Below are 27,009 nucleotides of genomic sequence, written 5' to 3' on the forward strand. Positions count from 1 at the left end.
GACGGCTCGGAGATCCTCCTTGTTACAGCCCTCTCTTTTAGAGTTGGTGAATGACATAAGTCGATATGACTCAGAGTACTGTTATCATGACAGCTTCACCGGTTGATCCCAGTGGTGCAGCTGTACAGATAATGGATTGCAGTTCATGACTAGTATAAACAGAGGTGTGAGCAGGTGCCTGTTGTTTCCTAGACTTTAAAAATAACAGCGTGCCAACTGGGAATTGTATTGGTATGATAAACATTTGTGAAAGGAGGAAGAAAAATCTCTGTTCAGCTGTCAATAAATTTGTAAGTAGATGTTTCTCTTCTGTTGGGCCTCTGCTGCTTTAATATCCATCAATTTTTATTCAAGTCTGAGTCTTGTAATAGCTGAACACAAGTCAGGAAATTCAACTGGAACTTGGATTTTGTTCCCATCGCCATCCTTAACTCCCTACTGAACCATACATAGTTACTGCTGCACTTCAGCTAGTAGCTTGTGAGTATTGTGTGGCCCTTCATACAAACTATATTCTGAACATCACCACTTAACAGAAAGCTGTTTTGTAGTAATACTCAGAGATCCCTTATATTTCATGCTGAATTGAGGGGAGAATAAGAGCAGATTTGTACTCAGAGAGCAATTCTTTTTAGAATTAAATATTGGTACAGCTTCGTTCTTCCCTTCCCCACTAAGCCTCTGCGCTGCTTCTGTTAGGCCTCTTACTCTGAACTCTCAGATCTCCTGATGGCCTCTTAAGACACTGCTTAAATAATTGATTAGACTGTTGTAAGATTTGGATTTTTTCAGATGATATCTGGAAGCCTGAAAACCTACTTTGTGAGCTCCTCTTTCCCCATACTCATTCTTCCAGTGCTTTGTCTTTCTGTCGGAGAAGTCAGCCTCACGGGCTTTCACCCTCTATCGTCCTAGGGGTAAAAGGTGGCAAGCTGGTCTTCTCTTCCTCCAGAACTCTTAGCATGTGGGTAAGGACTGTCCCTTACATTTCCTCTTTTATAATGTTGCTTCCCCTTTTTCATCCCCTATATAGTGAGCCTGCAGCAGAAACCCTAAAAGCCGTGAGTCATGGTAGGAGCCAGGCAAGTTGTGAAGGTACATTGTGTACTCACCAGCATCTATTGCCTGGATCCCAAGCTCCAACAAAAGCCAGTCTCCTGAGTCAGTCATGAAGACTACGTGAGCAGCCTCTGCCATCCTTTCTACTCTCACATTCATGCCAGATTTTTTTTTCTCTCTCCCCTACAAGTGCCAGCTATCTGCTGAAGTCTCTGGTTGCCACAAAATGCCCATGAGATGAGATTTGAACAATTCTGGATAATCTCAGTAAGCTGGGCACTATTCAGTCAGACAATGTTGTGTCAGACAATGTTGTATGAAGCAGATAAAGGATGTCATTTAAGATGGTAGGAGCCACAGGGGAAAAGCCGTATTTCAACCATTCCTGCAAAAGGAGGAGCCTGGTTTTGGACCAGGAAGGGCAAGGCAAGTGACAGTGAAGTAGTTTTTCAGAAGCCACCAACATTGAGCTAACCACCACCTTTGAAGTTTGCTTTGGTAGAGAGGCAGAAATCCTGCACCAACAGTGTTTGAAACCCTCGCTGCTGGTGTTCCACTGTCACAGCTGTTTGAGCAGGGTCTTATAACCTCGTCACCTTTAACAAGTGACACACTGCTTCAGTTACCATCAGAGCAGGCTTCCATTAATTTTTCATTTTTTTGGTACATCTAACCTATGGCAAGCTCTGCCAGGGCATCAGCATTTAGTAGTTATAGTTCATGAATCGCATCAGCCTTTTGCTCTACTGCTCCTAATTAAGCACTTTTAATGTCAGGATTTAATGTTTTACAGAGTCTAAATGAAGTGGAAAAAATATGAACTAATTCTTTTTCTTTCCAACATGAGGTTTTGAACAGATAATTTAACCTCTAGGTGAAATGGATGTACTAGTGCAGAAGTATTTATGCGCAGATAACTTGTCTGTAAAAGCATTAGTTTATGGAGGATTCTACATGAATAATTAGTGCTTAGCTTTGGAGTACCTGTTCTGAAGGCTTTCTAACCCTTTCTGTCCTTCTGATATCAATACAGAAACCCCAAAGTGTCCTAGAATGCGGGAACTTCTGGCCAATTTAATGTCAATGACATTGCCTATTAAATCAAAAAATAGAGCTTTTGAGACACACTATTAAAACAGGTGATTTTTCCAACAGCCAGATAGGATTTTTTTTCTATCATTTTAACCTATTTAAAGAAAACTGAGTTTCTTTTTGGTGTGTTGTCCAGATCTAATTAACTAATGCTAGATGAGCTAGGCTACCTAGGTGCACAAAGTAAAAACAGTTACTACTTTGAAAGCCATCTTATGTCTGAATTGAAACTCCCTGGATATGTAATTATTTTAGATATATAGGATACACCAGAATTATATCAGTATTTCCTAAAGAAGGGAAGCCAGTACAGCAGGAGGATCTCAAGCAGGGCAGATTATTTAGTATATTAGTGAGTAGCTCCTGGGCAGAAACAATATAACAAAATAACAATACCGTTAATGTTGGGGTTATGCAGCTGAATAGTTGTGTTCACCCTTATGAGTTGTTTTGGATTCAGTGAGGGAAACAGTGCTTCAGACAACTTTGTTTCTTATATATTATTATATATCATAATCACTTCCTAATCTCTTATCTGGTTGCTAAAGCTGCAGAGAAGCAAGCTGCTTGCTGCTTTGCTGGCCTTCTAGGTGTGCTTTGTCTGAAGTGAATATTAAGTTAAACAGAGGTATAGTCTGGGGAGCAGGCAGATGAGACAACTGTATTGTTTCTCACTTATCTTTCCTACAGTATCTCTCATTATTATAAGAAATATTGCATATACTGGAAGGAAAGACTGGTACAGATCCATTTGAAAAAAAATTACCTATAATCTGCAGATAGCTTATAAATAAACTGCAGCAGGAGGAGAAGTTGCAACCCTTCTCACTGTCCCCAGTGGCAGAGACCTAGCCTTGTTAGCCAAACCTCAAAATGCAATGCTGGCATAAATGTGTTTTCTGGTTTTCCCTAGTTTCTCAGTTTGTTGGTTTGATTGTCTGAATCCTTGTTGCCTCTTTCTTCCAAGAAAGACTTTGTAAAAGCAGACTGCTCTGGCCAAGTTCTTTCTCGCATTCACCAAATAACGGAAAGCTTAACTAGTTTGTGAAGTATGGGCTTATGGAAAGCTGTGACTCATTAAAAATTTCCTTGATTAGAATAGGAGGAGAATAGTGTTTTTCTGTTTGTGTCTTGTTTTGGAACTTACATGTTGGCTCCAGCATTTTAAAGGATAAATTCAGGCAAGCAATGGCAGAAACAGGAGAAAAAATGAGCTGGAAGTCAAATACAAATGTCCTTATTTAGCATGAAAGGATGCCCCTCACTGGAGGCTTCCCCTTCTTGTTGGGTTCGTGTTTGACTGTAAGACAACAATTTTGAATTGTTGATGTGCATTGAGAAGTTTCAAGTTTTTGTTTCAAAAACATCTCTGTTATATTCTGCAATTGCGCTTACAGTTCCCATAATAAAGCTCCTAACTTTTTCCCAAGACTGAAGCCGACCGCTGTACTGACCATGTAGCTGGGGATGAGGGACCCACCTCTGTTCATGCAGAACCTGGGAACTGCACGTTCCGGAGTGGGGAAGGCAGTGGAGCTGTGAAAACCCATCTTTTTTTTTTTTTTTTTTTTTTTTTTTTTTCAGCAGATTATGCCATGGTTTGTGGTGGTTTTATGACACAGACAAGTGTATCCTCAGCCAGGCTGAGGCTCCTGTATTAATTTTAGATAGCACGTGAATGTGGAATTTGAGCCGAGCTCACTACAAATAGACAATAATGAAGTAATGAATCTGATGCACACTAAGCCACACTGTCTCTCCTTACAGAGAAACATGTACTGTATGTGATGATGTGGTTTTCGAGAGGCCACTTCTTAAAATATAATTGCTGTCTTCACTGGAAGCCGTGGTTGCAGGAGCATACGATCCTGAACTGTCTCTTCTGCTGAAGGTTGTAGAAATACTCCTTACCGTGATACAAAACAGGCTGTGTTCAGCGCTAGTGGAGAGCGGTTGTTTTTGGCATCTTAGGTCCAGTGATGGTAAGCAGTAAAGCATACTGTTTTTAAACGTTTGAGGAGTCGGCAGCCTGGGAGGGAAGCGCTGGGTTGCCTTTGGCTCAGGTCACCATCGTGTCTGTTGAGCAGTAAGTCAACTGCAGCGTCTACTCGGAAAGAATATTTAAAAGGTAGTAGTCTAGGGAGAGTGAAGCAGACTAGCTAAATAATCAAATGCAGGAAGTGTTTGTTGTCTTTCCTCACCCTCATCAGCAGAGCTTCAGGTGTGCATTTGAATATTTATGTAGCCGAAAGGTGCAAAATCAGAGACGCTGTCCCAGCGCAAGGCTTTTTGTTCACTCGTATAATTCCAGCGTGAAAATGACGTGCTTTTCCTCGTTACCGGCTTGCATCTTTTTACACTTCCTTTTTGCCATTAGTGTTGCTGGTAGCTTAATGGATTTTCTTTATTGCTGAGCTCTTCTTTTTGATATATTATTGCTAATCTGTGCATGCATTCAAAATGACAGTGAGTGTTTTATAACAGTCATTTCAATTTGAGGTATCTAGAGAATTTTTTTTAATACTCACTATGTGAAAATAACTCCAAGGATAGAAAAATTACCCACTGTAAGAGAGATGATTTTACTTGAGAATTAGGTTTAAAGATAAAATCTTCCCACTTCATGGGACTTGGATTTCCTATTCTTTGCTCTTTGTCAAGTTTAGTCAGGAGCAGGACTTAATCCAGAAAGAAGATGATTAAATTGTCCTCAAACAGTGAGGTAGAACATTACCCAAATCTCACTTTACTGAAATCCTTTTTTGTCTTGTAATGCTAAGAAATTGGGAGCGTGTAAGAGTTGCTTGTGGAATGCACCGTATGAAGAAGCATACTTTCTCCTTCTTTGCTGGCTCATTAGAAAATGAAATGTTTTCTGCTTATTGGAATAGGTCAAACCTGTGTATTATAGTAGGCAGGCAGAAATTATTTTAGTATGAAATAAGCAGAAGCATCCCCCTACCTGTAAAGCTTAAAGGTCTGCTGTTACCAAGTTGCTGCTGGGTTTGTGGGTTTGCTGGGACAGAAAATCCAAGTGCCTTAATACAGTTGTGTTTTCACCTTTAGAAACCAGGTTTAGAATCTGGCAAAAAAATTGAAAAACAAGGATGAATTTTGGCTCCAGGTGTGCAGATGCGTTGACAGTCACGTAGTGGGCGCTGTTCAGGAGAGCTTTGGGACCTGAGCAGCAGCAGGCACTGGAGGGCAGAGCTGACTAGCAGTTGGGGTATTCACCTGCTCCTCCTTGTTGCCTCCAGGCCCTACTGTGCACTTTGGATGCAGTGATGCTAGCATACAAAACCATGCTTCTAAGCACTGATAACTTTTTAATCTCCCATTTTTCAGCAGGAAAGAATGTCAAGCCGTTCAGGTTATTCTGAATTGCCAGTTACAGGCTAGAACAAAATAATCACTTTTGCATCCGTGTTTTGCATTTTGGAGAGCCGAGGGGAAAGTGTGTGTATCGGGGGAGGGGGCGATCACGCAATTCAAGCATTTCCAGGCTAACACGGGAACTTGGTGTTCCATCAATTCGCTTCGGGGCGCTTGCCTGGAAGCAGTCCGTGATCAGAACCATTGGGAAGGAGGAAGGACTTGCTTCGGATACATGCACCATGGTCAGAAAAGCAGCTTGTTTAATGGCCTCGCTGGAAGGACATCGGCACTCGGCTCGCTGTTGTCGTGCTGTTCCTGCAGTTTAGGAACCAAGCTGAGGTCAGGAAAGTTGGAGGCCTGTTGAAGACGTTGCAGTTCCAGGAGCTACCTCTAACTAGCATTTGAATCCCAAATGAGCTGTTCCCCGAAGTGAATGACAAAGGAGCCTTAGGTGCCTTGTGTATGCTTTTATTCGTGTGTGCATATCCTGAGCAGCCTGTTTTTGTTGTGCCTAGAAAGATTTTGACCTTTGGAGTTGAACTTGCACGCTTACTGTCATTTTTCTATTGTTTGAATCCTTTTCTTGAGCTTATTTGCCTGCATGAATTCATGTTTCATTTAGGATTTCATACAGTCAGAAGCCTGGGATAAAAAGACCATGTAACAAAAGGCTTTTTTAATCATGAAACGTTTTAGAACTGGAAGATGTTGGGACCAATTGGGACCAGTCACGTGGACAGATGAAGTGCGTTTTGTCCACTGTTGCAGTCTTCCTAGAGTAAAGTGGAGGCCTCTGTCTGCTTTAGGAGAGTCAACTGAAGTAGATCGTTCCCCTCCATACACATATGGTATGCTGCTCCGTGTCGAGACGGCTCCTGCAGCTGCCTCGGCAGATAGCTCTGCACCCTAGCCGTAATGGTCCCGCCACGTGGTGAAGACTGATTAGGCAAGATTTTGTCTGTAATTTTCAGAGCTAAGTGTAATTGTCTGTAGTTAATCTGGCTCTGTATTTTAAAACAAGTTTATAATCATAGCTATTGGGCTTTATGTAAAAATGTTTTTTTCTTTAACCTCATTAGACTTAGTAAACTGGCTGTAGAGGTCACTAAATTTGTGCTAGGGAAGTGCACCCAAGTGGAGCAGGGCTGCGTGCCCTGAGGTTCCCCTTCCTCTTGGTGGTTCTTTGTTTCGAGAACCAGTAACAGTTTACAGCTATTGAAAGTTACGGTGCAACCCCCAAAAAAGCAGTTAGTGTGCCAGTGATTTATTTTTTTTAAGTCCTGGCGTGAGAGTTCCCTGGGATGCCAAGGGCCACCAGCTGTAATCTTCTGGTGGACCTGGATACCACCATTCAGATAGACATCACCATCCATCTAAATGAGCTGGTACTTAAAGTGCTACAGCTTCCTGGTCCAGACTTTCCTCCTCCCCAGACAGGGTCTGCTAAACCCCCAACAGTCCTGACCATGTTTGTCTGCTGGACAATATGCCACACATATACTGAAAGGGAAAGTGAGCAGGATTAAAAATTACTCTGATATCTGAGATGATTATTAAGTACTGGCCTAGTGCCTGATTACTGTCGCTGTTTTGCAGAAGTGAGACAGATTTGGAAGAAGTGGTCACAGCCGCGTCGATGAGAAGTTGTGCCCTTAGCTGCTGATTAAGGAAGTGGCAGTCTCCGTTTGCATTTGGGGTTTTCTTTTTTTAAAGAATTGCATTATATTACACATGAAGTTGCTAGCAGTGTTTATTTATAGCATGACTGAACTGGCAAGTTTCTCTTGCTGTTCTTCTGGTACATCTGTATTTCACCTGTTGTGTACTTTGCTTTACTGTCTGATTTTTATGACTTCAGTGCTGACAGCCCTGTTCTTTTAGTCCTTGACCTCTCCTATGCAGACACGAGCCTGTAATGTTTCCTATTTTGTCTTTGTACTTAGGCTGTTAGACTGACTGCCTATTATTTACAAAGTCCAGGGGAGTTTGCAGATTCAGCTTGACAGTTCCTCTCTGAATTATTTAATGACCATAAACCAAAAAGCCCATGTGGAGCTTCAGATGACTTTTCATCCACTGTTGTGGAGAATGCCTGGTATGCAAGTCCCACTAATTTTGCTCATTTGTATCCTGTGATTAGTATAATAGCAAATGCAATTAGAATTCAAGGGCTAGCTCCTGGTATCCCTCAAGGGGAAGTAAGCTGCAGAAAGGTGAATGAGTAGCTGAGAGAGAGTAGAAGGTGAATGAAAGAATAGACAATTTCTCTTTAGTTGAAAGAACTGTGTGTCTAGTTTGTCTGGTCTTTTTTCCTGTCACGATCGATGAACTTGTCTAAAAACATCCTATGTTTTTCTTCTGACTTTAATCTGTCTTCAGTGGTTTGGTGTATGTGTTTTTGTGTTTTATTTTTGGGTTATTTTTACATCCTCTTTTTAAAATATTTTTTTAAACAGTTGAGTCATCCAGCGATTTCTGATTTCTCAGGTGCATTTCTGTTTCTTGTTTTTCTTGTCCTTCTGGATTCTGGGATGTTTTAGATGCATGGGATCAGAGGAGTAAGCAGAGGAGCCCAGGTGAATCCTCCAGGTGATGCAAAGATCACTAGAATCTTTGGGGTGTTCATTCTGTACAACTAACTGGAAGGTGGTGTGCTTTGCACTCATGGCACTAAAGCTGTATTCTCCTCGCCAGAGGTATAGCCTCTTTTTTTCCCCAACCTCAAATACGATAGAGAAAGTGTCAGTAGTATATTATAGAAGCAACCTATTATGTGTCATCTACTCGATATGGCTTTATTTAATGAAGTTCTTCTTTTATGTACAAACAGACCTTTACTCCGTATTAAATTTCAATTCACTGTACGTTCAGTACTAGTGATGTGATTTACCAAATGGCACTGATATTGCGCAGTGTGGCCTTAATTTGGGCTTCAATGTATCTTCTGAGAAAGATCTTGGAAACCTTGACAATTCACAAATGAAAGCTATCTCTTATCCTGACAGTTTTGCAAACATGGCCCAGTCCAGTTCCACTTGCTTTTGCGTGTGGTCATCAATAATAAGGCTTTATGGATACCGCATTGGCCATGAGTCAGTGTGACTCTAGCCCGGTTTTCAGCTTCCTTGGGTGAACAGGGAGGTGGTTCTGTTGCCTGGCGGAGGATGCCCGGCTCAGCTGACCCATTTCTATCTGCACTTTCCCTGTAGCACAGGAATAGGAGATAGTTACCCCTTTTTTAACAAGAGTAACCATGACTTGAATGTGTGCAGGGAGGAGATCTGTTAAGTAAAGCTACTTTTTATACATATATATAGCTAGTTACTTAGAATAAAATTGCACTTTGATATTAAACACGGTTGGCTATCATCAAAGTATCCTGCTGTCTGCATGTGTAAGTTCTAACCATTTTTCATTGTCAATCTTGAGTTTATTGGCATATCTTCTCCTACATAAATTTCTCACATGTTTGTAGGATGCCCTGACCAGTGAAAATATATAACTGCTTACTCTGCCATTTGGTGAATTGTGAAACAGTATTTTGAGAAAGATGTGCTTATTTTTAGAGATTATAGAAGGCTACATGGTATCGTAAAGTTTGCGCTGCATTGCAGGAGGCTTCAGATGCCTAGTGCTGCACCTGATCCTCTTTAAAACATTAGTTGAATGTTGAAGGAGAGCAGGATGTGAATTATTCCAAGATTAATGGAAACTTTTGTTTTACCATAATTAAACTTTCATTTTTTGAATCGAATTCCTCTTTCCCAAGTGGGCCTATGATATAAACAGCATTAGTATAGCTATAATTTCATGAAGCTTATATGCTTGCTAGTGTTTACAGTATCTGACTTTTCTCCTCTCCACAGGAAATGCTTTGCCCTTTTTCTCTCACTGGGTCCTGGTGATCTCACCTTTGCAGCAGACAAAAACCCTTCCACTGAAATCTCTCCTAGCTTTTCTGACGCACTCCACATCTCTTTCCAGTCTGCTGAAAACTGTGAAAGCGCTTGTGTGTTCAGGGCCACAACTTAATTGTGTATTTTCTCCTGTTTTTTTTTTTTGTTTTGTTTTGTTTTTTTTTGTTTTTTTTTTTTTTTAAGAAAAAAAAATCTGTAGTAGTTTAGATGGCAAGACCTGGGCCACCTGCCAGGCAACTACTCTTCCTCCCTGTTTCTTTTATTCTTTCGACATGAGGTGTAGCCCTGTTCACTGGGCAGAAGTAGCGTACAGGGATCAGATATTTTTGCTTTCCCGTTGTGCTGCCCTTGCCCTTGTTCTTCAGGCCTTGCTGTAGTTCAGCTTGCCACACTGATGCAAAACCTTCCCACCTTGCCCATGTCCTAGACTTAGCTGGATATACCAAGCATGCTGTCATTTTGCCCCGTAGACAGGTGTCCACCATGTTGATGCTTAGACACGTCTTTTGTTCTAGTTGCTGTTAAAAATATTATTCCTGACTTAAAGAGAAATCAAGACTTTGATTTTCACGGTTGTCAGACTTCTGGCCCATCCAGAAGCACAATTAGAAGGCTTGCAGATGCTGTGAAACAGTTTTATTTATTTTCCAGCTGGCATGAGCAAAACATTCAGAATAGTGTTTCATATGATTGGGGCACTGGAATCCCTGTGGGACATTGATTGCAAGACATATTAAGGAAATGGTTGAGATTTTAATGTACGTTCAGAATTTTCCAAGTTGGTTTAATTGTGGAGGGAGAGTCGGAGGACTGGCAAAAAGCCTGAATCATGTTCCTCTCTAGACCTTCACACAGCTAGGTTTTGATATCCTGGATTACATTCTCTGGGCAGCAGGAAGCTTGTGAGAATTTCCGGCCAAGTAGCCTGTCTCTGTCTGATACTGTCCCAAGCATGAGGGAGACAGTCCACTGCTGCAGCTCTACTTCATGTGGCAGATACCACGCAGTAGCTGTCAAGGTTCACGTGTCACTGTAGCGTCCGTTTGGTGGTGGGATTGCACTGGAAAAATGGATGGCTGTGTTCAAGGGGCATTATTACAGTTACAATTAAAGCAGGCAAATTAAATGTTAGAATTAAGGTTGCCTTTGTGCCCTTGCTTGAGCCCTTTTGCATTTCTGTGGCAGAACAGTTTTATGCTGGTGATTTCTATTAGGACAGTGTGGAGAAGCTACAATCAGCATGAGATCCAATTTGCTAGGTATTGTCCAGACGTATAGCAAGTGACAGCCTGTTGCCTTCAAAGACTTGACAACCAAACGATACAAAATGAACAGTAGTAGAATATGAATCTGTTATCAGTTTTAAATAAATTGATTTCCTCAGTCCATCAGTCATTTTTTGAGTTTCTGCCAAAGTGTTCTACTCTTACTGACCTAGTCAGGCAGGCTCATCTTGGCTCCCTTCATCTTCTATGATTAACCCATTCTCCTGTATTGATTGCCACTGTCTGGGTTGTAATGCATTAATTGTACTTCTATTTTTGCTTTGCGGGGAGGGTGTCATGTCAGGGCTTTAGTAACATTTCTGTTTTTCAAGTCTGCCCCCGTTGGCATCGGCCAGCACACGTTCCCACCAGTTACACAGCTGCCAAGACCTTTTTCCGCTGGAGTTAGATCCAGGCTGTATCCACCCTGTCTTATGCCTATAGTAGTTTTAGTACCTTAATATTAGTCAAGCCATACACCGTGTGTCTCTTCCTTAGGCTTTCACTAGGCAAATGAATTCTGTATTATTTCATCTTTAAATAGTATTCTGCACACCCTGTCTCGGACTGAAAGTTGTGCTGGGAGAGTGGTAACTTTGTAGTTACTTCCAAATCAGCAAGATTTCATGGCCCGTAGTGCTCAGAGAAGGAAGGCTCTGCCTCCTATCATCATGAGACAGACTTCACTCTGTGAAGACCCTTAATCACAGAGATCCAGCTGTCAGAGATGCTGAGGATGCATCTTGGTTTCAGTGAGAACTTCTGCAAGTCGAGCCAGTTTTGCTGAGAGGCCAACATTTGGATTAAGGAGACTGACAGCAGGCATCATCTGGATCTAAAATGTTTCGCCACATGATAATCAATACAACCTAAGGCATTTCAACAGAAGGTAATCACATAAACTGCAGAACATAAATCATAATTTTGGGGAAGCAGGGAGCTAGATGTGCCTTGGATAGGGTAGTGGACTGAATACTAGATGGCTCCCAGACGTGATCAAAAATATCAGCCCTGCAGACATTCGGGGCTTGATGGTTTGGGGTTTGACTCTCAGCTATAGCCTGGCTCCCATGAAAGTGTTTTTCTGTACCAAAGGGGAGCAAGCAAGCAATACTGCTGGATCTAGACCTGTTTAGTTTGATGGCACAGGGGAGCACGTGATCGAGCAGAACTGCCACCATCGCAGGGGTGTGCTGTGGCGGTGGTTATCTGCGTGTGAGAGAACGGCGAGGAGGGCAGCATGGGCTCCGCATGACCTGAAATGCTGGTTAAGCCATAGGCTTGTGAAGGAATGAGCATATCGGGACCCCTGTTATTCACCCAGATGTGTAGCCACTTAGCATGTTGTGAGCAGAGAGCTAGTGTGCAGCAGGAATCTCTTGCTCTTCTCCCGTGCTGACTGACACGAGACTCTAGTGGAAAACTCCACGAGGGTTGTGGAAGTAATTGGAGAGCTTGGAAGATTTCAGACACTAGTCTAGGTCTTGCTCCTAGGACTGCTAGATAAACGTCCCACTTCCCATGTGCTTTAGTGTGTGCATAGGTGTGAGTTGTGGGGTGAGAAGAACCATTAAATGTTCTTCAAAACCCCTAGCTTGACAGCACAGTGAACCCACTGCATTCAGCCTCACCTGGCAGGCTGTTGTGGTTTAGGGTGGATTTTCAGAGAGCTCGATAGCAGTTCGTAACAGTAGTCTGTCTGGGAGAAGAATGCAACTGGAATGGATTTCTCATCAGCAAATAAGCAAATACTGCAGTTCAGAAACAGAATGTCTGTTAGGAGAATTAAATCTCAGTGCTATTTCTCCCTGCTTTTTGTCTTCAGTTCCTCGTTGTAAACATATGGATTAACCTTGGGCAAATTCACTGAATGTGCTGCCTCTGTTTCCCCAAATGGCAAAGTAGAACAATACTTAGCTACCACCAGGGTGTTTATGACTCTTAATTAATGTTGTAATGTGTCTTTGGTTCTGCTGATAAAAATGTGCTGTGCAAATGCGAAGTTGTTTTTACTGATTGGATTGTTAATTAAATGTGCACATATAAATGATTTATTGGCATTATAGAATTAAGTTTTATTGATTTATTAATATTGAGGTTGTTGGGTCAATTTTGAGCCTATGTCATTCACCTATTTGAGGCTGAAACTAACAACTCTGGGAGAGGAAGAAAAGTAGGAGACTGACCAACTAATGACTTATTTCTTAGCATCAATATATGGAGTCTGATTTAGTACCAGGACCCAAACTCCAGTGCCTGGCCCAGGGAGACTACTGGCATTATCAACAGTGTGTTGGATTTCTTAGAGCACCGGAGAATGAGCTTTGTGCCATCTAGCATTGATCCCTGTTAGACTGGAGTAGAAACGATTTGCCACCATTTGGAGTCATGTGCTCCAGTTAGGCACAGCAGCTGACACTGAGTATTAGCTTTTTGTAATCAGGAGAAAACATGAAAGAAAGGATATCTGTGAATGTGTGTGTGTGTCTGCCAAGCTGCTGATGTGGACCACCACCACCTGCTGAAAGCTCCTGATATAGCAGCAGTTGTTTCCCACTGAATAACATGGAGTTGCAGCCTCTAACTAGGAGGCTCTGGGGGTGGTTTGTTTGCTCTTCATGGCAACCCAGTCTCTGCTTTTGTCCTCTTCTCCCTGTTTTCCGGCAAATGTTTTGGAGATGGATGTCGGAATGAGCTGTAGCTGACAGCAAAGAAAGGATTGGGACCAGAACAGAAGTCTTGTCAAGCTAGTGCATTAATGAACTCAGGGACCTAGAAGTAAAGAGAAGACAGCATGTGAGCGTAGATATGGTTGGTCAAATGATGGGATTACTGGGACAAGGATCTCATAAAAAAAAAAAAAAAAAAAAAAAAACAGAGGACCTGAGACAGTCTGGGAAAGCTGAGACTGGTCCCACAGAAACTAGGGAATTAATGGTGCAAGTTGCTGAGAACTCGACAACTGAAGGTGGTGAGTGAGTGATGAGAATATAGTTTGGCTGGAGGAGAAAGCACTGATTTGGCTAGAAGGAGAAGGAAAAAGAAAAGAGGTGAGAGGGATGGAGAAAACCCTTCATGACTGTGAAGGAAAGAGGAACATTAGAACTACCCAAACATGAAGGAGGGCTTAAACAAATTGGAGCTTATCCTTCACACTAGGCAAGGAGAGTGCTGTAGACTGCAGAGTACCAGGGAGCCAGAAGCCCAGTAGAGGAAGTCTTCAAGCATCTCAGAAGTCTTCCACCAGCATTTGTTCTTTCTGACTCAGCCTCTGCAGCAGTTCAGAACGGTGGTGCTTGCTGTACTTCAGGACCTGACTCTGCAGGACTTGTGGTAGGCTGTGCTTGTAGGACAGACTGCCTAATTTGAGGTAGTTTGGCCTGAGAAGGCTTTTCGCATTCTATTGATTTCTGTTTCCAGCTTCTGATCCCAGATGGTTTGCAGTTGATCTGCACAAAATCTAAATATACCAGTTCAATTGACAACACACTTGGGTGGCTTTAGAGTTAACCTCTTAATGTATCCTGTGATCATCTTAATTGGATTTAGGTCAGATTTCTTAACACTCTTATGCAAAATTGGTGGCATTTTTTTCAGATCACACATTTAGTTTCTGGTGGAATGAGCATTTGGGAGGGAAGCCTGTGGAATAGTGATAGAAATAGTAATGATAGCACCTTGTGGCTTCATTTTGCTGTGTTACAGCACTGATGGGCAAGGAGGCATGACCTTGGTGAGAGAGAGATTAAATTCATCACCTGCAGTGTGCTGTAATGACTGAGTGCAACAAACAGGGGAAGCAGGAGAAGGAGAAAAATGTAACAGCAGTAGGAATGCAGTTCTTGAACCATGCGGTTGTCAAGCTAAGTACTGCATTGCATTATCTGGAATTGCCAAATGAATGTTTAGGGGGTTTAAGTATTAAGAGAATAGATGCTAAAAACTGTTTTCACTGAAATAATGCCTAACTGTTCCCTGTGGTTTTGCAGTATTGACGCTAATATGTTGCATGTTTATGTATACATTTTTCTGTAGCCTTATTGCAAGCTATATTTATATACTGCTGACACTTTGTTCAAGGCCTTGAGCTCGTTGTTTATGGGGAGTGTCTGAAATCCCGGGATATATGACTGTAGAAACAAGCGCCTTTAAGACCTTGTCATAGATAGATGGGCAGCAGAGCTTGGTATTCCCACGTACAGAGAAGGAGGGAACTTGTCCTTGGAGGGGTGGGGGGAGACTATATGTATATGCATGCATGCGTTTGTTTTTTATGTTAATGCCAATGTAATTCGGTTTTAACATATGTCTCTCTACGTTGCCTGATGGGGAATGTGCAACAGCTGTTAAAGCTGTGTAGTCTGGTTTGTGGTAGATGTGGAAGAATAAACCTCTGACAAGTTATTCTAATCTCAGATTCTAAATAAATTAGATGCTCATCAAAAACAGTTTTGTTCCAGAATGACTAAATTACAGAGATGGTTGCTGGTAATACATCAGCAGTTCCTACAGTGGCCTTTCACGGCTCTTTTTCTTGCCTTTCCACAGCTTTCTCTGCATTCTTCCAATCAGTTTTGTGGGCTTCTGTTTCCATCTTGAATGCAGAGAACGGCATAAAGATAAGCACATCAGCAGCTGTCTGTGTGCAGCTCCAAGCACGCACATGCTTCTGTTGTCTTCCAGCCTAGTCCTCAGTTGCCTTGTTGATCCTGTTTTCTTCAGTGCTACAGGCTGTAAAGAAAGGTTATGTTAAGAAAAAGTGATTTCTCACTTGGCTGAGAGGTGGCTTACTACTTATTTGAGTGTGTCATTGGAGCAAGCCTTTGAATGTTCTCTTCTGTGCACCCATGTGCTGTGAATGCGGAGACCGTAGTATATATGATAGAAAATAAGCTTCTAGTCATATAGTATCTGCTTGTGCTGAGTTTGGACTTAATAGAAGTAGAAAAATACATTAAGTGTAAAATCCCAAAATGAGAAGCCTACTTCTTCAGGGAGGCTTTACTGAAGCAAGCAAGAAAGAAGGATATATTCTGTATATCAAGAGCCACAGTAAAAAGAAAAATACAAAATGTGGAAGTGTCAGAAAACTTAATTGAAAAGCCTCCATAGTAAAGAGGTTAAAGTATGGAATTGTAGAAAAATGAATGTAGGGATTAAACAAGATATTGAATTTCTACCTATGCCTCTTTCCTAGGGGAGGTCACTTCATCTCATGAAGAAGCTGCAAGCTTTGCATGATGTAGGATGATGAAAGTGCTAATTTGTTTGAAAGCTTTCTCCTCTTCCTCCCCCCCCCATAGGATAATATTTGGTGTCCATGAATTCCTATATGAGAAGAAACCATGCCAGTGTGCATGTGATTGTGGGCAACTCTTTCTGCATAAAACAGTCTGAAAGTGTTACTACCTGTAAATCTGCAGGTTAGTGTGTTAACAGAATATCTTCATTGTGCAGTGCAGCTGTAGTTGTGTAGCATTTATAAACTTAAAAACTGAAGATTTTGTGTTTGCAGCTGGAGATAGAAAGAAGCAGATGAGGCGTTTTTAGATTTGAGTTGTTGCTGGGGGGGGCGGGTTCCCCCTGGATAATTCTGGAGATATGATGGAGACTTGATCTCTGTGTGTACAAAGGAATTACCTTTAGAATGAGATAAAAATGCAGTTTCTGAGGATTAAAAAACATGATTTAGACATGTGCATTCTGTTCCAGGTTTAAAGCTTACGGAGCAGAGTTTCTCTTCTGCTGAGGTATCTTGGTATGACGTCTTTTGTATGTCAGACCTGTTTCTTTTAAGAACTGCTGCAGTTTAAAGAGGTAATTAATTTCTGCTTGGGCCTGATGCTCGCAGTATAGGTAATATTCCATTAAAAATGGTCAAAAGGGATTAATCCTGGGGGGACGGTGATGGCATATAATGTAAATTCCAGAACACACACAACAGGTTGTGCACCACTTTTTACCCATTCCAGCGTGCACATAGTCATTACTAATGCTCGCATCGTAACAGCGAAAGAAAAGAAAATTCTACGTGCAACATATTATTCAGCTGGGAGGAGATCTAATGTGGTCTGCGTGATGATGTACACTGGAGGTTCGTCTTGCTTCATAGGTTAGAATCTAATTTTCTTTCAAGAAAACAAAAGCTAACTTGAGTCATACCACAAGAAAAATAACCAAATCTTGGGGATTTAGAGTGAGAAGCCATTATACTCTGCTAATTACAAGGCGAAGAGTAATCAAGCATCGGTGTTCTCTTGTGGAACCATTTTCACACATCCTGATGTACGAAAAGGCTTTGTGCGTGGCGTCACTGGCAAAAGCTGCAGCGAAATTCGTCTTGAAGTTGGTCTGTAGTCCCAGGAGCAAGCAGCTGAGTAACAGGAGCCCTCTTTAATAAGGAATTAGTAGCTTTACTGTTGACGGATTTAAATGGCTTCCTATGTAAATAGTGCCAGTAGATTTAGTTGAACAGTGTGATTTTTATTCTGCCTATAAAAAAATACAAAACAATGGCCATCTGAGTATAAGTGGTCTCCCCATTATGCTTTTCCCGTTTTATTAACAACTTTGCTTAGTTAGCATCTAGCTCCTCTGAATAAATGTTCAGTCAGTTGGCAAGGAGGCTGTCTGCTTGAAAGAGAATTGCTGACAAACCAGCCGTTTTGTTAGCAAAAGTGTCTGCTAGGGAGGGAAGGTGAGAAGTTAATTTAAAGGAAGATCTTGAGGAATTCTAACTGTAAATCTCTAGGGAGAAAAAAAAAAGGAGTCAAAAATCTGGAAAATTCATACATAAGTCAAGAACTTACTGTGCTGTAAGTTTGAGGAAAATATGCTTTATTCCTGCAGTAAAATGAGGAAAGCAATGAGGCACAAAATGCATGGCCTGTAATTATTTATAATACAGTGAAAGTCTCAAGATTTGCAGTCCGTTACGTGAACAACATGTGCATATATAATTTGAAGAAGTCCGTCCTGCCCCACCACCAGCACTCTAGTTATTCCCCCAAATAATCCGTGTCTTCAGCCGCCTGTGTTACCGCCAGCGTTTGTAGAAGGTAGGGGAGAGCGCGGAAGCAGGAAACGAGAACGCGTTGCGCCGCTAGTCCTTGAGCTACGCTTTCCTCCTTCCTCAGCGTGGGACTTGTGGAAGGCATGGGTGGGTAAGCCTTGAGTATGGTCAAGTTTAGCGTTGTCAAGCTGACGGCACTGAGGAGAAACGCGTGTGCATCTTCTCTCTTGGGTGCGTTGGCTTACGTGCTCAAAGAGTGTTGGTGGTTTGATTTCCAGTGCATTTTCTACCTGTTCAGGTACTTTGCCTTTGTTCCTGGTAAGACTTGATTTCACGGGACTACCAAGTTTCCACACTGTAGAAGTGTATGTTATGCATGCACATAAATCTCTAATTTACAGTTTTACTCCCATTAGAATGACTGAGATGTTTAAAAGTCTACATCAAGACTTCTGTTGTGTAGACCGTTATCCAGCTCTTTCCTCAGGCAGGCTCACACCAGAGAGTGAGAACTTTTAAATTGAAACTTTTGTTACCACGCAAGTATGAATCCTTTTAAAGAGGAATGGTCTCAGACAAGTACAAGTGATTTGTGTTCATCCTTTTTATTTTGAGCCCCCTTTGAGACAAGCTCTATTTTATGTTTAAAAAAGGAAGACAAAATATCTGCCTGTGCTTTTTGCATGAGCCCTTCTGGCATGGTGAGTTGGTAAGTTTGCTTGCTCACCTTCTTACTAGAGGAGAGAGGTGGCCCAGAGGTGAGCCCTGTGGTTGTGCAAAGCGTCAGTTTGCAGCTGAGCTAACGGGTCTATCTGGAGCTTACAGTTGCCTTGCAGAGTCAAGTCTGCTTGAGTATCAGTGCATCCCTCTAAGGACATGTGTGCGCCCTGTTTGCAGTTTTAAATAGCTGTTCCATCTGGGCTGGTTTTGATTCAGTTTCGCCTCCCCCCCCCACCATGTGTTCTTGTACAAAAGCACAAAGAAACAGTGGAAGAGCTACAACCTCAGCTGTCATTTACTGTCTGTTACAGTGAAACAACTGACAATTTTCAGGGCTTGTTCAGCTGAATTTCCTCAAGCTTCATGAAGCTTCTAGAGCATTTCTGATTCTTTCAATGCTGACTGCTTTTGTGTGAATACCTGCAGCCAGCCAGACTTTTCTTTCTCCCCTCTTTTTTCCCAATACAAATTGTTTCCCCAGGGCTATCCAAACCCAGGGCTTCTCTTGGAGGAAAAGAAATCAGAGTGCTTCAAAATCCAGTTATCAGGTGAATAATTCTATTGAATGATGAATGCAGCAAGTATCTCGTCTACTTAAAAGGGTTCCAGGTTTGATTTTTGTTTTTCTTTCTCCTCAAGAATGTGATTCAGAAATTGCCTCTAATGGAGCAATCGATGAAAATCTCCTCAAATCCGAAGGGTAAAATACTCTGAAGTTCCTTTTGGTGAATGAGTTGTGTTCACCAACATGCCACTGTTGCCATAGAGCCACGATGCAGGAGATGAGGATATGTCAAGTTCAGGATGGAGGTGCTTGTATCTGGTCTCTCTTTGCTCTCAGGACTGATACACACCTTTTATTTTGTATAACACCTGCCTTCATTTGGATATGCATCCAGTCTGTAGGAAATACTGAAGATTTGTGGTGAATCCTGGTCCTTTCCAATGTCAAGGAACTGTCCTTCACGCCTCTTATAATGCTGTCACTACAGTCAAGCGAGAAGACTGTGTGTGCTCTGAGGTGGATTACTGACTCTTTGAGTGGTCTCAGCAAAGGGCTTTCAGCCCTGGAGCATCTCAGACCTGTTGTGGAACTGTACTCTATGTCAGTCTCTGAGGTGATTCCTGAATTGCCCTTACATTTGTAAATTAATCTTTCTAAATTCGTAGGTAATGCCAGGAGGCAAGAAGACACCTACTTCCCCAGAGTCTTGCTCTTTTCTATTAACTTGACAGGACCAAAACTATCTCCTATCAATTTTATGGCTGTATCTGGTTTGTTGAAATACTATGTTATCTCATCGCAAAGGATCTGAGAGCATCATGCAGCCTCTTCACCCATCATTTCTTATCTGCCTTGATGTCTGTAAGAGAGGTTGCTGCTTTTAGTCAGGTTACACAGACTATGGCTTTCCACAGGGGTACAGTAATACTTGATGTTAGCAGCTGCATGGAGGAAAATGCTGCTGTTTGGCATACAGTAAACTCTTGTCTTTTGATCTTGTGATGTTTCGGAAGAATTTTTCTTTGATCTTGTTTCAACAGAGGCAACTGGCACCCTTTGCCTCTACTCTCAAGAAGGGCTGCAGCTGCCAACCACCTATAGCAATATCAACTGAGGTGCATGCTTAGAAGAGGACTCACTCACAGTAATTGATTTCTTATGAGTAGATGCGAGTCAGGGTGGATTCCCCAACTCCCTGCCTCTGTTTTTTGAAGTTTTGGCTCCCACAGAGAATTCGAGAGCAGTGGGTAAAGAGCAACCTTTTGACCTTTTAGCCCAGTATAGGCAGATGAAGTGATACAGGCAGAACATACAATTAAAGTGCACAGTGATACCACATCTTTCATACCTGAGGTATATGGATGTACGTATTTGTGCTGTAGGAGAAATATGTATTATGTCATATGGGTCGTATGGTTGTCTTTTGAGGACATCTGAGACCTCGCTTGAAGCTGTGCTGTGCCAGCAAACTCTTGATACAAATTAAAAAAAAAAAAATCCAAAGCAAGAGTTTATGACTCCTGCTCAGGAGCATTAAAACTGTGGAAGGAGGCAAACAAAGTAACTTGATTCATACGTGTCCTGACAAAAAGATTGGTTCAACGTGCACATGGCTGTCATGAGTTATAACTCTAGAGATGATGTGCTAGCTGAGCACTTCACAACTTGCTTAGGTTTTAATGTGTTGAATATATTGGCTTTTTTACAGGCAATACAAAAGGAAGAGAATTCTTCCTTTAGAGGATTTTTTAAGAAGTTACTTAGCCTCTGTTCCCATAGAAGCAAGCATAATGCCAGAGTGCCTTAACAAGCAAGTCACTGTTTGCTCGATGACAGGTTTGCTGCTAATTTTGCTGCTGTCTGTTCCCGTTTGTGTCTTGCCGTTGCGGATGAAAGCAGCAGAGCAGTGATTAGGTCAGACCCTGCTGAAAAAACAGTGGGTTCTGAGGAACAAGAGAGCGAGAGTATATTACCCTCTGGCGTTTTTATTTTATTTAGCAGGTAAAATGTTCGTTGAACCGGAGTTCATTTACCGTGGTACCCCAGCAGACTGCAGCAGCGGTGTGAATTACCAATCACTTGCAGTGCAAACAGGAATAGTTCAGACCCTGGATCACCTGTGCTCAGGAGTTTGTCTCTTGTGCTGCACTATAGGTAGCTTCCTGGGCCTCTCCCTCGCCTCCAAAATCCTGCTGGGCACCCCGGCACTATCTGGTCTGTTTTAGGCCCCAAATCATATTTGTATATACATTTCCAGCAGTATTTGGCATTTGATTCTAATCCTGTTAGCCGGAAGCTGGGGAGTTCACAAGATTCGACTCTGTTAGACACCAAATTAATGGAAATTGGAGTGTGCGCTTCCTTTGAGGATACATTTTCTTAGAAGCTTTGACTTGGAGGATCATTGGTGAGATACCATCAGGAGTCTTGACTAATCCTCTGGTGGATAGTGCTGGGGGAGATCTATTTATAACAATTAGCCCAGTGGTTCACCGAAAGGCTATTCTTACCCGGTAAATGTGGGGCTTTCTTTTTCTTTTTCTTTTTTTTTTTTTTTTTTTTTTTCCACGTTGAATAGGCTTTTCCTCCCTTTGGTTCAAAGCTGGTGGTTCTGCAAGCTTCAGAACGTCGCGGTGAGGTGGTGGTCGGCGTAACCTCGATGCGTGCCGGGCTGCCGATGGGCCTGCCTCGGACGCCGGCGCTGAGCGCGAGCCCGCGGCTCCCTTCGAAGCGGCCACTGGGTTTATTAAAAGCGCACATGCTAAGCGATGGGATAATTACGGCAAGTTTGTCTGAGGAGGGATAGCAGCAGCGAGAGAAATTGAAAAATATGTCTGGGGGAAGATATCAGCTGTCTTTAGACAAATCGGTCTGTGCCAGCCGGTTTGGCAGCGTATACTGCAATTACTGGGGCTGCACGGCTCGGAAATAACAGATGCGGGACACTGTTCTGGGAAGCCTGCGTCAACCTCTGCGTTTTGTTTTGGTGCTATCTCATTGCTTTGGTGTTTTCTCCTGTCTCCTCCTGTCTGAATGACTTTGGGGAGGAGGGCTGCTTTTTTTTTTTTTTTTTTTAGTGCATTTGTGCTTGCTGGTCACATCGGGACTAGGGTCTGGCGGGTGGAGGTTATCTCCTCTCCGCTGTCTGGGACTGGCACTGGGTTTTTGCCTGGGGGTTGCCTCGCTGGTGTGGCAGGCCATTCGATTGCAGACGAGCAGGATACATCTAATGGAAACACTATTGATTCAGAGGAGGTAAATAAATGCTGTCTTTCTGATTTGAATAACAGCAGGGCCAAAGCCCTCTCTGTTTCTTTCCCTTCTGCATTTGGTGTATTTGCTGTTGCTTTCTCACTGTGAGTAAGGTGAAACTGCTTTCCCACCCACCCACCCACCCTTCATTTTACTTGTCTGAAATCTGTTGGCTGCGTGAGAGGTTGTGTGGCCGCAAAGCTGGAGAGGTTTTGTCATGGTGATTAGTCAGTTTAGTTAAGGCACTAGAGACCTTTGCCATATGCTGCCAAGAGATGGAAATGATTGTTATTATTATTTGCCCACTTCACAGACAGACTGCAAGGATTAATTCATGTCTGTAAATGGCTTTTGAGATTTAAAGCTCTATACAAGCACTAAAGATTATTGCTTTCTAATTCTTTAAGGTAAGATAACTTTTATATGGAATTTTAGCCTTGAAAGCATCTTGGAAATGAGAAGAGTTAAGTCCCTTTGAAATTAGATATACTTGTAATGTTTAAGATAAAAAGCAGCCACATTGATGTTGCTGCAGAAGGGAAGAAAAGGAGGAATAAAAAAACAATAGCAAATTCTGATAGTACCTCTTTTTCTTTCAGGAGTCCAATGTGCTGATTGCTGCTAACAGTCAGGGTACAATTAAGGTAAGTTATTTCATGCATCTTCTCTTTAAATGCTTAAATCTGTTGTTAGTGAAGATCAAGGTCACAGAAACCATACAGCCAGGAAAAACCATTAGAGGAGGTCATCCCAACTGTGAATGTTTGTAATTTAAATGATATATTTGCCTCTGGCACATGGAGGGAATGAGCAGACAGCACAAAAGCAATGAAGCCAAGTTAGAAGAAAGGTGTAGAAAAGATGCTGGCAGCTGTCCAGTAGCCACCATGCCTCTGCCACTCCTTGGGCAGTGCATGCTGCTTAGATTAAACATGAGCCTGTTGCTGGCCTTAGGTGTTTTATTTTTCTTGATTTTCTTTTTCTCGGTTTTTGACCAAGTGCAGTGTTTTAGTAGTCACAGCAGCCACTAGATTTCTGCGTTGGTTTAACACACACATGTTTGCACACTGATTTTTGTAGCAGGAAGCAAAAGCTGGGAAGAGGCTCTGTGTTAATTCACAGGCACTAGCCAAACGCCCTCCTCTCACTGCTGCTGCCGGCACGAGTTGCGGCAGAGTTGAAAGCTGAGCTCTTGATGTGAAGCCGACTAAAGCAATGCTTGAAATGAGCATGGATGCTCCTTTGCTTGCTGTTAACAGGGACCTGCTCTAATAGACAGCAGTTGCCAACATAGGTTCTTTGGAAAGCAACAGGATTCGCGTTATACCAAGAAGCTAGTGTTTTACCAGGCTTTGAACTCTGAGAAAAAAATAAGTCTGTCAGTGTCTGTGCAGTGTATGTCTGCCATGAAATGTAATTTGCAAAAGACTTTGTCCCCTTCTCTGTATGTCTATTGAACAGATACTCAAGCAAAAAAAAAGTAACAAAACCCAGGCTGGTGCTGAGTGCTCCAGAGAGCATCAATTCCAAGATGGTACCAAACTGTGCTCAGCAACATTTGAGGTTTGGTGGTTAACACTGCAGGCTTGTAGTCCAAACCTTTGACAGTTTTTTTTTGTAGTTGCTGATAAAGGGTTTTACTTGCCATCTTTAAAGTCATGCACTGGTTTCTTAATCTCATGAAATTGGGGTCCTCTTCCTCATGATTCTGCACTGTGTCCCTGTGGCAATAGCAGTTCTCTGGAACTACACAAGATTTGATAGCCTGAGCAGTCCTGAAAAAAATCACAGAAAAAGCAGAAATGAGGAGAGTCTTAAGCAGTCTGTGTTTGATCTGCATCAAGATATTTTTTCCTCCTTTGTGGATGACTTCTAACCCAGTGTGGCATGGTTACTTTTGCTATTGCAATATGTAATGTTGTAGCCTCTTCTTACTAGGTTGTTTATTTAGCAGGCTTTGGAATTGGTTACTTACTACTACTACAATTGCTTGCTTCTTAGTAAAATGGGCAAAATGCACAAAAGCTTATAACTCATTTAACTGAATACAGCAGCAACAGTAGAATGATTATAAAGGAGAGGTTTTGCTCATGTAGTTTGGTGGTTAATGAGAGAAGGTGGAAAGAAAAATATGTAAACAGCTAAATCATAGAATCGTAGAATAATAGAATTGGTAGGGTTGGAAGGGACCTCCGGAGATCATCTAGTCCAACCTCCCTGCTCAGCAGGGTCACTTAGAGCATGGTAGACAGGGTTGCATCCAGGCAGGCCTTGAAGATCTCCAGAGGAGACTCCACTACCTCTCTGGGCAACCTGTTCCAGTGCTCTGTCACTCTCACGGGGAAGAAATTCCCCCTCCCATTCAAGTTAACATAAAGTTGCTAGAATTCTGCTGTTTCCATTTGAATTTATCAGAACACAGTGAGGTAGGTGTACCAGTCTGACAGTTCTGGAAAAGGACTGGATTTGCTCTTACAGGACAGGCACAAACCCAGTCTAATTTGAGGGCAGGTGCTGTATCTGTCAGTAGTCACTGAGAACTAAGGCCACTTATAGCTCTGCCCAGTGAAGCCACACCTGACACACATAAAACCCCTCTACCTCCCTCAGGAGATAACTCCCCACTTAATAGTTTTTACTCTGCTATCTCTGGTCAGGGAAAGGGGGGGGATATCATGCAATCAGACTACTCCGCTATGTTAGCATGGAAAATTGAATGTGACCCCAAACGAAGGATTGAGAAGAACAAATCTTTGATCAATGAAAATGGGGCAACTGGTGGCCAGTCTTGCATCCTGCCAGGATTTATCACAGTGTGAGCAGGCATCCAAGTCAGGGTTCTTGCCAAGTGCTTATCACCTTTGTATCACATTGCTGCATGCTGTTGAATAAAGGGTGGAGACAGAAGGGTCAGTAATATCCTAATGATCTATATGCTGATGTGGGAGACAACGAATGTCATAAATCCATGTTCTAAATGTCTCATTCTCCCTATTAATCAGGTACTGGAGCTGGTATGAAGGGTTTTCTCTCAAGGCATGAGGTACTTGGTCCTGCTGATATGCTACAGTGTTCATCTGTGATCCTCAGTGGGACAAGAAACCGAAATCACCTTGATGTTCCTCCCCAAAACCATCATGTTTGGGTTTTTTTTTCCATTTATGGACTACTTAGGACATTGAGACACTGGGAACACCAGTGAACTGTCTGCCATCAACATTAACTCCACAGACTTTGCTGCTGCTGGTGGTGGTATGGTTGTCTAATTTTTATGATAGGAAAACAAATTCTTTTAAATAAAAACAAAAAGGAATAATAAAATTTATTGAGCCACAAGCTGAAGCTGGAAGATTCTCTCTTGTTGCATATGGGAACAGATTTACTTGGGAAGGGAGCTTACAGGACCACACAGGGCTGTCCTCAGTTGCGCATCTCCGGTTACTTTTATCTGGACTATTCAATCATCCCTGTTGGAAAAAGAAAGTCTCTAAACCTAATCTGGACATCTGAGCGATTTGCTTTGAGATCACATAGTGATATGGTTTAGTTGTTCCTTTTGATTTTTAGATGCATTAAATGTGTCAGCCAGGTTGACACCTCTGGAGACTGAAGTCCTCTGGTTATCAAGAAGAAAATGGCAGCTTCCCCTTCCTCCTGTCCTTGTGCATCTGCCTCAACCTGAAGGGGCTGCTCCTAAGGAGAGGAGTAATCTGTCCCTTTGTCCACATGAACCTAGGCCTCTGCTGCCCGCCAACAAAAGTGTGTTGAGATGATGTGAACTGTGGTTGCCTGGAACCTGGACTGACCTCACCAAAACGTCATGGGATAATGATCTCATCGCCACTGATCTGGCTGCGTTCGACTATCTCAGCTAGAGGAGAAAGTTTCTAGATCCACTTACCAAAGCCCTGCACCACTTAACCTCCTACATGGTCTAATTACATTTGCCCCTCTCTGCAAATCATCTGTGGAAGCCGAGCATTTTGAGTGTTGTAATAAGAGGGGGAATGGAACTGGTTTGTAATGTGTTTCAGAGCCATGATATAAGTAGCCTTATTTTTAATGGTCATGCATACACTTAATTGTACATATGGAGGGGGAATAAACCATGATGCGAAGAGGTGGTGTTACTTTGTCGGCAGGGTGGCCGGGACGGGGGGAAGACAGCGCAGCTGGTGTTCGTGAATGGCGATCGTACTGAGCTGCCAGTGTTCCCGCCAGCGCTTTCTAAGCTTGGAAGTGGAATTGGTGGGCGTAGTGTCTATTTCTAGCTGCATTTGGCAAAGGTGCGTTACACACCGCGATACCTGTAGGAAGTGTTTTAATTTACAAGCAGAATCTCTTTGAATTCATTTATTCCTTCCAGTACTCTTCTCCCGTGCGCCCCTGAGGCTGGGATTTCTGCAGCAGCTTCGGGTCTTGCTTTGCTCGTGTGGAGACTTGCTGTGGTCTTTGACTATGTACCAAGCAGGTGTACCGATGGCTTCGGAAAGCTGTTTCTTTTCACCTAGATGTTGTGTGGTTGTGATCCTGATCCTCCTGGAAGGAAGGAGGTGTGATCTTTGGCATTCTTTGGTCACAGGCAGAAAAAGAAAAACGAGTGGTTTGGGGGGGGGCAGTTGAAGAAAGGAGCAGGGATCGAGCCATACAGCAGAGTCGGTGACCAGGCCGGGTCGTGGCGCGCTTAACATGCGTGCCTGTGCCCGCAGGGGAGAGCTGTGACTCTTGGCTCAGAAGGCTGTGGGACACTGAAATTGCTGTTGGCCTCTGAAGGACTGTGTCCGGTGGGGAGAAAGCGAAGGATGCTCACCT

At 42.6% G+C, this 27,009-nt stretch overlaps 1 protein-coding gene and 1 non-coding gene across 2 annotated transcripts in view; both read left to right on the top strand.

Annotated features, from left to right (window-relative positions):
- Positions 1-26,315, top strand: part of COP1 (COP1 E3 ubiquitin ligase) — a 133,273-nt gene extending 106,958 nt beyond the window's left edge. The window contains exons 19-20 of the mRNA XM_062581152.1: positions 22,797-22,841; positions 25,200-26,315. Coding sequence (XP_062437136.1) covers positions 22,797-22,841; positions 25,200-25,217 — 63 coding nt within the window. The 3' untranslated portion in view covers positions 25,218-26,315. The remainder of the gene's footprint in view (positions 1-22,796; positions 22,842-25,199) is intronic.
- On the top strand, positions 6,234-6,370 carry LOC134143832 (small Cajal body-specific RNA 3). The gene has a single exon (XR_009959201.1). It is a non-coding gene; the product is annotated as a small Cajal body-specific RNA 3 (non-coding RNA).
- Positions 26,316-27,009: the final 694 nt, after the last annotated feature.

The sequence above is a fragment of the Rhea pennata genome, chromosome 8 (assembly GCF_028389875.1).
Source record: "Rhea pennata isolate bPtePen1 chromosome 8, bPtePen1.pri, whole genome shotgun sequence".
Lineage (NCBI taxonomy): Eukaryota > Metazoa > Chordata > Aves > Rheiformes > Rheidae > Rhea > Rhea pennata.